The 15484-nt window shown below is 43.8% G+C and overlaps 1 protein-coding gene across 1 annotated transcript in view; it reads right to left on the bottom strand.

Moving 5' to 3' along the window:
- The window catches only part of PTH2R (parathyroid hormone 2 receptor), a 314768-nt gene that overhangs the window by 234092 nt on the left and 65192 nt on the right, over positions 1 to 15484 (bottom strand). Inside the window, exon 3 of the mRNA XM_066577651.1 lies at positions 9674 to 9790. Within this exon, the coding sequence (XP_066433748.1) occupies positions 9674 to 9790 (117 nt within the window). The remainder of the gene's footprint in view (positions 1 to 9673; positions 9791 to 15484) is intronic.

Raw genomic sequence — 15484 nt, 5'->3', positions numbered from 1 at the left:
AGAAAGGGACAGCAGGAGAGCTTAAACAGAAAATAGGGACCCCCACAAGTCGTACTACAAAAAACAAAATGGCGCCGGCGGCGCCGCAGGGAGAACACTCTGCTTCTAACAGTCCAGCCAAGCAGAGACAAAGATTAGCAGACACTGCAGAAGGAGAGTCCCCTGAAACAAACCCTCCCCATCTCACAAACGAAGGTGAAATAGATAGCCTGTCAGTGACAGACAAGCCAGCCTCAGAATACTACATCAAGGAGGCAATATTAGCCCTGAGAAACACAATACAAGCTGACTTGAAAAGCCTTTCTCACTATGTAGATAAGTCAGTCTCAGAAGTCACCAACAGAATGAATAACACTGAGAATAAGATGGAAGAGCTTGTGAAATCGCACAATGAGCTCATAGATGCGCACTATGACCTGGAGGGGACTGTCGCCAAATTGCAGAGCAAACTAACCGACTTAGAGGACAGGAGTAGACGGAATAATGTCAAAATCCGAGGCGTCCCTGAAAAAATCTCTAATACCGAGATCCCTGAGTATGTAACACGCCTGATCCAGAAAATTCTTCTGAACATTCCGGAACACGAGCTCAAGACTGATAGAGCTCATAGGCTTCCGCTTCCGAAATTCCTGAAAGAAAACATTCCCAGGGATATCATAGTGCGAATCCATCATTACAGTACAAAAGAAGCCCTCATGAATGCAGCGAGAAAAATGAAGTCCCTGCCAAGCCCCTACAACGACATCCGCTTATTCATCGACCTCTCCCAGGCTACCATGGAAGCGAGACGAAATTTCGCATGCGTAACTCTAGCTCTGAGAGAAGCAAATATTCCATACAGGTGGGGCTTTCCCACGAAAATCATTGCCACAAGAGATAATATGTCGCATATATTTCAGGACCTCACCTAAGCCAAAAACACCCTAAACTCATGGGGTCTGAAGATAAAAGAACTTTCCTCTTCCCGCACCGAGGGCCCTCCTGAAAGAATACCTTAATTGCCAAACTGATCTAAAGATACAAGGAAAAACGTAAAAAAGAAACAAGATATTATGCATGCCAGTATGTAGACTTTCCTTTTCATACCCAATATGTCCCACTGCTGTACGGATATACAGACTTGAGGGTCGCGCCAAACACTCCTGTGAACTCTTATTCCCCCCCAAATGATGCCGCAAGCATCGGCTTGCCATTCCTATCTTATTCCTATCATATCTACGAATGTATGCTTCTTTGTGTAACAACATTTTGTTTTCTATATAGTTCTGTTTTGTTAGGCATCGCTTACCACTCAAGGTCCCCGTCTCTTAGCTCCAGAGTGCAATTTCCAGCGGTATGGCTCTGAAGATCTTGTCGCTGAATTCCAATGGGGTCAATCTGCCACAGAAGAGAAGCTCCGTGTGGAAGGAGGCTCTCCGTAACAACATCGACATTGTATGTATACAAGAGACACACTTACTTGACTCAGACACACATCGCATGGCTCACAAAAAATTCCCACACACTATATTCGCATGTGCTTCCAAGAAACTGGCGGGGGTAATGGTAGCGTTCAAAGACTCCACGTCATTTAACCTTGAAAAACAACTATGCGACCCGGGAGGCCGTTACATAGTTCTGGTTGGAGACTTGAGGGGTACCCCGATCACTCTAATAAATGTTTATGTCCCAAACAAAAAGCAATTGAGCTTCCTGAATAAGCTTATGAAAAAAACGCGTAAAATAGCGAAGGGCTCATTGATCCTCTGTGGTGATTTTAACTTAACTCCAGAGAGATCCTTGGACTCCACCCAACAAACAACAAGAACAGGCGCGTGCCTAAACCATTGGTTAAGGAATAACACACTTTTTGACACCTTCCGCTGCCTTAATGCCGCGGTGAAGGAATCTACTCCTCCCGACACAGAACGTTTTCGCGCATTGACTTATGCTTAGTCGATAAACATCTCATAACATCAGTGGTGAAAGCTGAAGTCGGCACGGCCACATGGTCGGATCATGCCCCAACAGTGAGGACGGTTGCCTGGGGCAACCTCCGGCAGACAGCCAGAACGTGGAAAAACAATATCTATTTAATGAAAATCCCCGAGTACAAAAACGAAATCAAAAATAGCATAGAGGAATTTTTTACTCTAAACGACTTCCCAGACACAGACCCTAGCATTCTATGGAACGCCCATAAGGCGTTTATGAGAGGGGTCCTTATCAAATTAGGGGCCAGATACAAAAAAATAAAGTTGAACAGGACTGAATCCCTGGTGACGGATATACAACGTCTAGAGAACGAGATGCAAAACAACCCCAACTCGTCTACTCACAATAATTTATTTAAGGCAAGACTTGAACTTTGCAAGACGCTACAAAGCGACTTTGATAAGGAAGTCACTGCTCATAGAGCTAACATATATTCCTCACTAAATAAACCGTCGAAGTGGATGGCTAATCTAGTAAAAAAAAAGACAGTCAGGGCATCTGTCCCTTTTGTGTGGAGTTCAAAGGATAGGGAATTTAAAATCACCCACCCAAAACAAATAGCGGACAAGTTCCGCTCCTATTACAGCGAACTGTACAATTTAAAAGACGACCCTGCCTCGGACCAACCAAACAGTGTTGCGATAGATAACTTTTTAAACAAACTAAACCTCCCACGTATCGACAAAACACAAGCGGCAGAGCTAGGCAGTGAAGTGACCATCCCTGAAGTTACCGACACAATCTTAAAAATGAAAAATCAGAAGGCTCCCGGTCCTAACGGGTTCTCATCCGAATATTATAAATACTTTTCTAGCCTACTATCCCCATACTTAGTAAAATACTTTAATATCGCCATGTTACGTGGCTCATTTCCGGAGGAGGCCCTTCAGGCTACTATTGTAGTCCTGCCCAAAGCGGGTAAAACCCCAGACGACCCTTCAAATTTTCGCCCGATCTCACTGCTAAATTCAGACATAAAAATATACTCCAAAACCCTTGCGACGAGACTCCTTAAGATTCTCCCTGAGATAATACACTCCGACCAGGTGGGATTTGTGAAAGGCAGGCAGGCCCCGGATGGCACTCGTAAAGTATTAAACCTCCTGCACTTCCTAAAAGTGTCCCATTCTCCAGCGGTCATGTTAACCCTCGACGCCGAAAAGGCTTTTGACCGCGTCCACTGGGACTATGCATTTCAAACAATGGCCAATTTTGGCATGGGGAGGGGCTGAGGCGTGCCATTCGGGCCCTATATTCTACTCCATCGGCTAGGACATTGGTAGACGGCACGCTCTTTGAGCCTTTTAAAATAACAAATGGTACCAGGCAGGGCTGCCCCCTTTCCCCTATTTTGTACGTCCTTGCAGTGGAGCCTTTGGCCGAGGCTATCAGGGCGTCACCTGAGATAAAAGGTGTTCCCTTGAACCGCCGTCAACATAAGATCGGCCTTTTTGCAGATGATGTTATCCTCACCTTGACCCACCCTTTAAACTCTTTAAGGGCCGCTCAGCAAATTCTGCAGTCCTTTAGCAGAGTCTCACAATATAAACTGAACACGAACAAATCATTGATCTTGGGAATCAATGTTTCAAAAGATCTAAAAGAAGCAATTAAAAAAGAGTTCCCATACGTATGGAGAGAAAGAGATCTGCCTTACCTGGGAATCCAGTTAACCCCTAACACAAACGGCCGGAATTAATCTCACATGGTACGGCAGAATCATGACGTACAAGATGAAACTCCTACCTAAGATCCTATATGTTTTTAGAGCCCTACCGATCGATGTGTCAAGACCCACACTAGCCAAACTCCAGAGGCAATTATCGAGCTTTGTCTGGGGCGCTAAGAAACCGCGCCTAGCACTGTCCATTTTGGCTATGCGGCGCTCTAAAGGGGGAGCGGATATCCCCAACATAGAGAACTATCATAAAGCCTCTCTCTTAAATCAAACTAGGTATCTGATCCCTCGGGAAGATAAACTAGGCTGGGCAGGGATAGAGAGGGGTTTCGCTAAACTTACCTTAGGTGGTTCATTATTACTTGCAGCTTCCTTAGAAGCTATGTCAAACCCCTCAGACGCAAAAACAAGCATAAACATAGTTACAAAACCCCTACCTCCCACCACGTTGGCTTCATTAAGGGTCTGGAGAGACCTAACAAAAAAAGTGGCTCGATACAGCACCTTAGTCTCCCCTAACATCTCTCTCGAAACTCTGAGCTTATTTATTCCAAACTTAGACTTAAGAGACTGGGTGGGGAGGGGAGTGCGGACGGTGTCGGACTTGACATCAGGAGATTCCATAAAAACCTTTGACGACTTGAGCTCCCTATACGGACTACAGAGACAGGACCTGTTTAAGTACTCCAGAATCAAACACTTCCTAACTAACTCCAAACTACATACAATAAAGTTACCACTGGACATTACAAACAGACTCACTTCATCTCCTACTTTGATAAAATCCGAAACTAGAAATTTCTACGACACACTTGCAGGCAATGACAACCTCATTAAAAGAGCCCATATGTTAAATTGGGAGGGAGAACTAGAGACAGTCATCCCACTAGAAACCTGGTACAGTGCCTTTAGACTGGCTGCAAAGGCAACCAAGGGGCTGGGAATTTTAGAAGTCCAAGTAAAGATCAACATGAGATGGTACTACTCTCCTGCATTGCTGCGCAACAGACTCCGGAGCGGCGACGGTTTGTGCTGGAGGGGATGTGGCCGTAATGGTACTCTTTCCCATGTCTTTTACTTGTGCCCTAAGCTGTTTAACTACTGGCAAGATATATTAAATCTTTTGGACAGAATTCTACAAATCCGGGTACCAAGGGCAACAAAACACATTCTACTGCTTGTGGGCCTGGAGGCCATCCCCCCCCCCCCCCCCCCCGGCTAGATACTTGGTTGGTCATGCCCTAGTGACTGCCAAAACCCTCATTGCGCAGCACTAGAGAGGTCCTGACCCCCCCTCACTTTAGCGAATTTAAAAATCGGATGGCGGAGCAAAAAGTGTTCGAAAGATGGTTGGCATTCAGAGAAAATGCGCTGGCTAAGCACGAAGAGATGTGGAGCATGTGGAGGGAACCGTTATAACGTTGACACATACAAATATCTAATGATGCCTAGTTTCTTTTCTGTCTTTCTTTCTTTATTTACCGTTTCCCTGTTAGAAATCATTAATTTGGTGATGGCAAAAACACATTGTGTCGCTACCTCCAAAAAAGAGAATATAACAAGATTGACTGATTGACATCACTTTACTGTTTGTATTTGTATCATTAAGAAATTGGAAATTTCTAAAAAAAGGAGATTGTGTTACTCTGCAGACCATAACTATCAACCTGCCTCTTATTCTCCGGATTTTGTATACTATTCAGTAAATGTTTATACAATATTGCTTTGTACCTGAATAAAAAAAACTAATGATTAATAAAAATTGACTCCCTAAAAATATCCCCCCCCCCCCCCCTGCGCCCTTTTCGGCGTTCCCCAAATCTTAGATAAAAGTAATAATGTGAACTGTGTGGTATTTCCGAAGACAGGGGTAATCACGGAGGCTGGTTGGGATGGGCACATGGGACAATAAAACCGTGTATCCCCCCCTCCTCTCATGCTTTTTGGGGGTATTTTGTGACCTCAGTAGCGGGTATGGGGTGTAAAAAGTGGCGTTCCGTGAGTCTCCGTAAGCTTGATGATGTGCGGCGGTCTCACACAGAAGGTGCTCAACAAGCTGCTCCTGGAACTGCAGGAAGGTGAACGTTCCCCGGGCTTCTTGTAAATTACGGATTACAGGTAGCGGTCTGAATAACGCCGGGCTCACGCAGCCATAGGTGGAATCCGCTTGCGGAGGCCCGCAGTGGATCCCATCTGTGAGCCCGGCTGTGACCCTGCGTACGGCCACGTAATGTACTGCGCATAACTGCCTACTCACACAGGCGGTCATGCGCAGTACACCTTTTTTTGTTTATATTTCCTGCACCGTCGCTTAGCGATGACGCGGGTACCCGCAGCCCGTATACAATGTAGTAGCGTATGGGCAGCGGGTATATCCGCGACCACGGAGCACAATAGGTTCTATGTTGCGGATATCCGTGGTAAAATAGAACCTGCTGCGTTCTCTTTTCTGCGAGTGGATTACGCAATTCCAACCCGCTAATGTGAGCGGAATTGTGTAATCCAATGCGATTGATCTGCGTATTACCGCGGATCAGACGCATGCGGAATCCGTAATTCCTATCCGGTCATGTGAGGCCGGCCAAAGGTAGAACGCTACCTTTTTATCACGTGACCGGGGACCGCTCAACGAGGCCACCGTCACTGCTCCAGGCTCTCGGCGACCGTTGGTCGCTGGGAGTAAGGAGATTTTAAATTTCCTGGGCTCCCCGCCTCCTGCGCATGTGTCCGGTGTTTTGCCGGCAATCGCAGGTGCAGAATCCGGGAAAGTTCACGGAGGAGGATTGCGTCGGGGTGCAAATACGGAGGCCTCGGTAAAAAGTTTCATCTCCTCTCACCATTCGCATCGGTGAGGGGAGATGAACCTTCACCTTTTTTTTAACTTTTACGTGATCGCCATTATCCATTGGATAACGGCGAACACGTGGCCAGGAACCACTCACCACGGCCCCCCGTAAAATCTCCAGGCTCTCGGCTAAGTTTTGTAGCCAGGAGCAGGGAGATTTTAAATTATCCTGGCAATCTACAGCTTTTGCACATGCGCCTGCCATTTTTGCGCAGAAGCTGGGGTAAGGTCCGCGGATAAATCCGCGGGCCTTAGGTACGTCATTTCATCCTCCCTCATGGATATGATCCGTGGGGGAAGATGAAACGCAAGCTTTTTAAACTTTCTTTAAACTTTTTTTTTTACTTTTACACTTTTTTGTTTTTACTTTTTACACTTTTTTTTTCACTTTTTACACTTTTTTCTACTTTACATGATCACTGCTATCCATTGGATAACAGTGATCATGTCCCCGGTATAATCTCTCTGCTCCTGGCTACACATGGCAGCCAGGAGCAGAGGGATTTTAAATTTCCCGGGGCTCGAGCACCTCTGTGCACGCGCCCGATGTCAATCATCGTGCGCGCATGCGCAGACGGGGACTTCGAGTCCCGGGACATCGGGGACGACTTAGGTGAGTATTTTCTGACTTTTTTAAAAACTTTTTTTTACTTTTTCGCGATCGCCGCTATCCAATAGATAGCGGCGATCGAGTGCCCGGGGACCGCTCACTGCGGTCCCCGGTAACACCTCCTGGTTCCCGGCTACCTTCAGGAGCCGGGAGCCAGGAGATTTCAAATTTGCCAGGGCTCCCGGGCTTCTGCGAATGCGCCTGATGTCATCATCTAACGCGCATGTGCAGAAGGCCGGCGGCAGGTCGGGGAGGACCCGTTCTTCGGGGGACACCGCGGACAAGCCGGGTGAGTATTTTCAGCTGCCCTGATGGATCCGATGTTTTATTTACTTTTTTGCGATCGGCGCTATCCATTGGATAGCGCCGATCGCAATGCCGGGGGTGACTGCCCGCATCCTGGGATGACAGCTCCATGCTGTCGGCTACCTGCGGGCACCGACAGCATGGAGCTGTCACGTCCTCAGGCAAGTGGGCATTAATCCTAAGAGGATGCATAAAACTACGTCCTCTAGGATTAAAGCCCACTTGCTGAGGACGTAGTTTCCCGATGGGGCAGTCGTTAAGGGGTTAAAAATCTTCATTTTACTGTTTTTGTCAGTCCCCAAAGGGGATTTGAACCTGTAATTGTTTGGTCGCTTATATATCGCATTTTACTGTATTATAACAGGCTGCCTATTAAAGACATGCCACAGGCACTTCTTTATATGCAAATGATCATGGCAATCCTGGGGTCTTTCAGAAGTCAGCAGGCTGCCATGACACCCAGATAGCACCCCCATGATCTTATCGCAGTGGGGCCACTCAGGACATCTAAGTTCCGCTTAGTTCATTTAAATGTCTCTGTCAGAGGCTGATAAAGAGTTAACAGCTATGATCAGAGTGCTCTCTGATTGCGACTGTTGCTGGGGGGTGTCAGATGTCAGTTGTATATTTAAGTATAAGTATATAAGTATACTTACACTAAAATAAGGTACAGGAATTGGTTCCTCACTTTGTTTCGGAGTATTTGAAATATAATTTGTGTAGTCTCGGATTACAGGGTGTATATGGCAAACAATACTGGTTGGTGTCAGTAGCGGGTCGTTTTATATATATTGTGGCAAGTTGGGGTGTGCTTGCCACAGGATCGCTGACCTCTCAGACAGGAAAATGGCCACCACACGTATATATGTATAATACAAAGGGTTTGTCATAACGGAACACCAAGTAGTTCTTAACCCTTTCCAATCCAATGTTGGGCCTGCCCCGACATCATCATTTCCCTCCACAGCTCCGATGTCGGGACAGGTCCGACACTGCAGTACAGGAGTGCATCTGCACCCAATCGTCAGACACATCGGGTGCAGATATACTCCTGCACTGGTCCTCATCGAGGACCCCGAGGAAAAGGCAGCAAGGGTTTTTAACCCTTTCTGCCTTCTCCTTTACACATTACATAGCACTCAATTAGCGCAATGTAATGCACAGAGATTCCGGCCTGCAATCATGTGACCGCCGGTGTCAGCTGACCCCCAACAGTCACATGAACGCCGAGCCGGGAGCCTGCACCGTGGGGGGGCCTGCTTACCTGTCCGGCGTCTTCCGCATTCTCCCTTCTGTCTCCCGACTCGGCGATCATGCGACCGCTGGGTGCCACCTAACCCCAGCGGTCACATGATCGCCGAGCAGGGAGGCAGAAGGGAGAATGCGGAAGACGCCGGACAGGTAAGCAGGCCCCCCCACGGTGCAGTGAGCACCTACACCCTCCTGAACTCTGTCAGTTCAGGAGGGTGCAGGGAAATGTATTTTTTCTCATCCATTCTCACCAGCTCCAATTTATTTGGAGCTGGGGAGAATAGATGAGAAAAAATAATTGGATTGGAAAGGGTTAACACCCTCCCAAGTTACCAAAGTAGATCTCCACCTCTCGGAGTCTGCCATTACAAGGGATATCTCACTAAAGTGTATGAAGTGTATGCAGAGCGATAGTTGATCACTTGATGTTAAATTCTACCATGACTGAATGAATTGTTGGAAGCTTTTACACCGGCTGAAACATCATTTGTCAACTAGTGAGGTTCTTTGGTGGGGGAAGGGGGTGTTTGAAATTCCCTCCTCCCCCAATGCATGCTTACTGGTTGTCGAGTCCACCGAATGCACATAAATAAGCGAGAGCGATCTTGAAGTGACCAGTCGCTGCTGCCATCTCTCACTCTTGTGTTATGTGTTTCCAAAACCAATCCACCCTACTGGCTCTGGTGCTTGGAATGTGTCAAGTGGGTGGTCCTCACCACTTACAATCAAATAGTGACATCACATGCTGGGTCATCATTAATCGCGGGTGATACATTTCTTCTAGGCTCAACTTTTTTCACAGATCAAGTGAACTTGGTTTTGATCAAAGAGTGTTTGTGCAAGATGTATTTCTTAAACCAAGTTCCACAGCTGATAGCAGCTTACTAAACCGGGATGGTTGGGGCCCGAAATGATGCATTAAACAGAAGGAAAAGCAGTGACAGAGCAATTAGCGCAGACACACGTCAGCGGCCCCAGTGGTAACGGCGGTGCCTTACAGGATTAATACCTCTGTGATTAAAGTCGTAGACATACGGAGGGCAGCTGACAGCCAGGACCTTCCCAGGTACTCCTCTTGGCCAACAAACCAATCCATCCCATTCCGGCAAACACCCTCCGTCCGCTCCTGGAAGAAGACAAGTGGATTAGATTTCCCCCTGAGATCCGGCAGGTTCCTGCTTTATTCTACTTTCAATCTTATTAACCCATGAGGTCAGCAGACCCGAGCAGTCAGCCGTGAAACTCATTTCCCATTGTTGAACTGAATGCTCAAAAGATGGAACCTTTTTAATTAACCGTTTAATAAGCAATTTTTCACATTTTCATTTTTGTTTTTTCATCTCTGCTTTTCAAGAGCTATCACTTTTAATCTTTCTGGCAGTAGAACCATTTAAGAGCCAGATGAGGGCTTGTTTTTTTACATTTTTTAATAGCGCTATTTAATATTCCATGTAATGTATTGTTATTAAATAGGTGGCGCTCACTGATCAGACGTCCATAGGTATCTCTGTGGCAGGAAGAGGTACAGTGGTAGAGAGAGATGCTTGTCCTGATGTAGTAGAGAAGTGTACCCAAATTCATGCAGGCAATGGAAGTACTGCAGAGCGGCTTGAGAGAGCTCCAAACATATAGATGGTGGAGTAAATATATATAGAAGAAATTCTCAGCGCTCAAAGATGAGGGTACAGACTGATAAGGGATGTAATGAGTAATATAGCAGATGACATACTTCACGGAGGCGTCCGTGCCCAGACGCCCCCAAATCCCAGTTAGTATATCAAATTACCGTCGGCAATGGTGAAAGGTTCCACGATTTATTAATAGACGCGTTTCGGCCATATAATTTGGCATTCATCAAGTACAATATATGATAAAAAACAGACAGTATTTATAACAATAAAATAAGTAGTTACCTCCCCATATGATGTGTGAGAAGTAACTTCCCGGTAGCAGGTATGTGCGTCATATCGCGCCATGTGATGACGCGGCAGGCTCTGGATGTGTTAGGAAGGTAATCACATAGGGACGTATAGGCCGTTCAGTCACGTGAGAACGTGATGACGTGGTCACGTAAGGACGTGATGACGTTATGTCTATGAGCACGCCGCGAAATAACGCCTCGGGCACGCAAAGGGTGCCCAGAATCAGTCACATGGTATAGTGACGTCGATTTGGGGCGTGGAGCACGTTGCGTGATGACGCGGCGGACTCTCAATATTCAAAGGAGTGGTCATGTGATAAGATGACAACTCACAAGAAAACATATAACATATCGTATAACTGCGCAGCTAGTCCGCGGCAAGATATTATAGGCAGTCAATAATGGAGCACATCCTAAAGGGGGGCATTATAAAATCAGACTGTAGGCTATCCTTAAATGGATTTGACAGGGGGCCATTTTGTTATAGTACGGCAGTCACATGTCTATACACTAATGTGTGACTGCAAGATATATAATAAAAACATATGAATGTGTGCAATGAAGTATAATATAAAAAACATTATAAAAGTATATAAAATAAAATATGTATAAAATTTAAATTTTTTCTAATGTCTCATTTAACCCATTACGGGGTTAGAGGATTGAAATGGAATATGTGGAACATTTCTTTTGCTTTTAATATTGAAAAATTGCCGGCGGGAATTTGTTCTATTGGCGTAATTTTTAATAAAGATGGATTCGAATTATGAAAAATAGAAACATGTTTTGATACACTATGTTTCAGGTAGTTGTTCGTGATGTTAAACCTGTGCTGATTTGCTCGACTCCGTAAAGAATTAATTGTACGACCTATGTACCTCAATGAACAGGGACATTCAATGCGGTAGATGATATGTTCTGATCCACAATCCAGATGTTGTTTCATTGGAAAGGGGGGACCGCCATTGATGGATTCAGCCTCTTTTCTTTTGTGGCAGATTATAGGGCAGCATTTGCAGTTTTGTTTACCGCATTTATAAGTGCCCAAAGGTAGTAAGGAACAAGTTTGTTTAATTGTTCTAGTTGGATTAAATTGTTTCAGACGAGAGGGGGCTAAAATGTTGCCTAAAGTGCGGCTCTTACTAAATAATATTTGAGGTTGAAGGGATAGCTCTGATGACAATAGGGGATCTCATTTTAGAATATGCCAATGTTGTTTAATGATATCCTTTAATTCTTTATGGAGCGAGTTATAACGAGTTATAAAGTTACAGTCGTATTTATGTGGGGAAATGATATCTTTAGGGTTATATCTCTTAGTATTAGATGGATTGATGCCTCTATCTCCTTGTTGGGCCTTATGTCTAGAATTTGAGATCAATGTCTCTGGATAGTGTTTATCCCTGAATCGTTGTGATAAAATATCCGACTGTTTATTGTATTCATCAAGGGAGGAACAGTTCCGTCTGATCCGTTTAAATTGACCAAACGGAACGTTAAGTTTCCACTGTTTTGCGTGGTTGCTGTGGAAATCGAAAAAAAGAATTAGCGTCGACTGTTTTGAAGTGAGTTTTTGTTTGGATGGTATCTTTCTCAATATATATATCGAGATCCAAAAAATAAATTTGTGTTTGGCTATAAGAGCCTGTAAATTCAAGATTCCATGAATTGCGATTAAGTTGACAGATAAAATTGATAACTTCTTCAATGGTCGCATCCCATATAAGGATGACATCATTGATATATCTTTTATAGAATTGGATGTGGGGATCCAACAGATGTTCTTCAAAGGCCCCCATGTACAAATTTGCGTAACATGGGGCGCATTTTGTCCCCATAGCGGTTCCTTTTGTTTGTATATAGAACTGACTATTGAACTTAAAGTAATTATTATACAGGATAAAATGGATACTGTCTAGGATAAATTTTTTTTGTCGCGTGGGGATTAGATTATCTTTGTCCAAAAAATATTTAACCGCCTGAAGGCCTTGAGAGTGAGGTATGTTGGAATATCAGGCGCTAACATCTAAAGTAACCCAAATGTATGAATTTTTCCATGTTATATTCTCTAAGAGTTGTAAGATATGTGCTGTATCTTTAAGATAGGCTGGCAATTGTGTTACCAGCCTTTGTAATTGTAATCTATGTAGTGTGACAAATTGCTTGTGAGAGAATTGATCCCAGCTATAATTGGTCTGCCTGGTGGTTGAGTTATAGATTTATGTATTTTTGGCAAAAAATAGAAGTAAGCTGTTTCTGGATATTTGGGGAGTAAATATACTTTTTCGTTTTTAGAAATACATTTATCCTCATAAGCTTTATTAATTAGTGTAGACAATTTATTTTGTAGATCGACAGAGGGGTCACTCTGTAGAGGTTTATAATTCTCGTTGTTATTGAGAATCCGGGTGGCCTCTTCAAGGTAGTAGGATTTATCCATGAGGACCCCCCCCCCCCCTTGTCGGCTTGCCTTATAACTATCTCTTTTTCGTTTGCCAATTTCTTAATCAGTTTAAGTTGAATGGTTGTCAAATTACTCTTTTTCTTGACAGGGCTGATACCCGAGCTGTCAATCAATTGCTTGAACCCTGTTAGTACCTCATTGTAGAACATTGTGATGTTAGGTCCTTTTGATTCAATAGGATAACATTTACTGGGTGGTTTTAAATCAGTATATAAAGGTTGAATCTCTATCAAATTATCCAAATTGGTGATCTGATGACTATAATTATCTTTATTTAAGGAGAAATGTCTTTTTAACGTGAGTTTTCGTACAAACGAATTCAAGTCTAGAAAGAGTTCAAATAGAACAGGACGATTAGATGGACTATATGACAGACCTTTGGAGAGAACATCTAGTTCACCATGTGTAAGTGTATGTTTAGACAAATTAAAGACACCCATTTTCAATGCTTGGTCGTTGGAGACTGTAATTTGTGCATCATTTTTGTTGTTGTTTGTTTGGAGAATTTTCCTATTTTTACGGCCACCCCGTTTACCTCTTCTTCTGACTCTATGGGGTTTGGGGGGAGTTGTCTGCTTGGAGATTGATAATACTTGGTGATTTTTTGAGTGTTTAACCCATTTATCATGGGTGTTTTGGATGGTAGTGTTCTCCCTTTGGTGTTGGTTACAACAGAGCTTCGAGTGACCCTTATGTTTAAGGTGAGTCTCTCGGCTAAGGGGGACCGGGAGGTCTTCTCCTCTAAAAAAGACTTAGATGTAGTATTAGATATTGGAATACTCCCTTCAGTTAATTTTTTTGAATTTTCTATTATATCAGTTTCTTGGATTTTTAAACATCTGATCAAATCTGTAGGGCTCCCTGAAATGTTGGCTAAGACAGGGGGAATGTTGAAAGATGTACCATTAGGGGTATTTTGTGTTTGAGAAACTGCCAAAACATCTAGACTGATATTAATTGGGTTGGATTGAGTATCTAAAGGTGAAGAAACCTCACTCTGTATTTTATCAACTATATCTATAGATGCACTATCTCCTCTTTGTGCATTATCAATCTTATCCACAGTTGGAATTGTTTGTGGAAGAGCTTTGTTGTTTATCTTGTTCTGAAGTTGTTTAGAGTTGATCTTATTTTCTCTACCTGTCATCTGTTTTCGATGACTTATTTTATACAGGTGTCGATTGTTCGGTCGATCTCTGTAGTGAGGGATATTGTAGGTATTATAGGTACTATACCTTCTATGGAAGTTTAGATTTTGGCTATGTGGTGAGTAGTCACAAGGGGGTAAGTGTCTCCAATCTATTGACATTAGTGGAGGTGGCGAATCATAGTGTCTAATAGGAGGGTGAGGCGCATATGGATTTGGGAAGTTAAATCTGTTTTCCCAAGTGGTACCTTGATGGTATTGGTACCTCTTGGGATAAAGGTTTTGTTTATGGTGAAAATAATCGCGCCATGTGATGACGTCATATCGCGTCATATCGCGCCATGTGATGACGCGGCAGGCTCTGGATGTGTTAGAAAGGTAATCACATAGGGACGTATAGGCCGTTCAGTCATGTGAGAACGTGATGACGTGGTCACGTAAAAGCGTAATGACGCTATCACGTAAGGACGTGATGACGTCATGTCTATGAGCACGCCGCGAAATAACGCCTCGGGCACGCAAAGGGTGCCCAGAATCAGTCACATGGTATAGTGACGTCGATTTGGGGCGTGGAGCACGTTGTGCTCCATTATTGACTGCCTTTAATATCTTGCTGCGGACTAGCTGTGCAGTTATACGATATGCTATATGTTTTTTTGTGAGTTGTCATCTTATCACATGACCACTCCTTTGAATATTGAGAGTCCGCTGCGTCATCAAGTTTTATATTTTATATTTGGGATCTAAAGGTAATAATGATCTTGTAGAATGGGTTGATGAATCTATTGACCACTCATTTAAAATTTTGTCTGGCCGTAAAATTAAGAAATTGTACAGAGATTTGAAAGACAAAAATGAGAAAAAAATATTTTATGTGGGAATATAAAGGGAATAAGAAAGAAATTATTGTGGACAATAATATTCAAAAAAACCCTACTATTGACCAACATCTATCAACTAATCATAAAGAGGGCAATAAACATCGCCCACCACCCCCTTATAGGAGGAACAAGTATAGATTACCTAAACCCTATTTTCACCATAAACAAAACCTTTATCCCAAGAGGTACCAATACCATCAAGGTACCACTTGGGAAAACAGATTTAACTTCCCAAATCCATATGCGCCTCACCCTCCTATTAGACACTATGATTCGCCACCTCCACTAATGTCAATAGATTGGAGACACTTACCCCCTTGTGACTACTCACCACATAGCCAAAATCTAAACTTCCATAGAAGGTATAGTACCTATAATACCTACAATATCCCTCACTACAGAGATCG

Source organism: Eleutherodactylus coqui, chromosome 8 (assembly GCF_035609145.1).
Source record: "Eleutherodactylus coqui strain aEleCoq1 chromosome 8, aEleCoq1.hap1, whole genome shotgun sequence".
NCBI lineage: Eukaryota > Metazoa > Chordata > Amphibia > Anura > Eleutherodactylidae > Eleutherodactylus > Eleutherodactylus coqui.
Note: the sequence above shows the minus strand (reverse complement) of the source record. Positions and strands in the feature narration are given on the sequence as shown.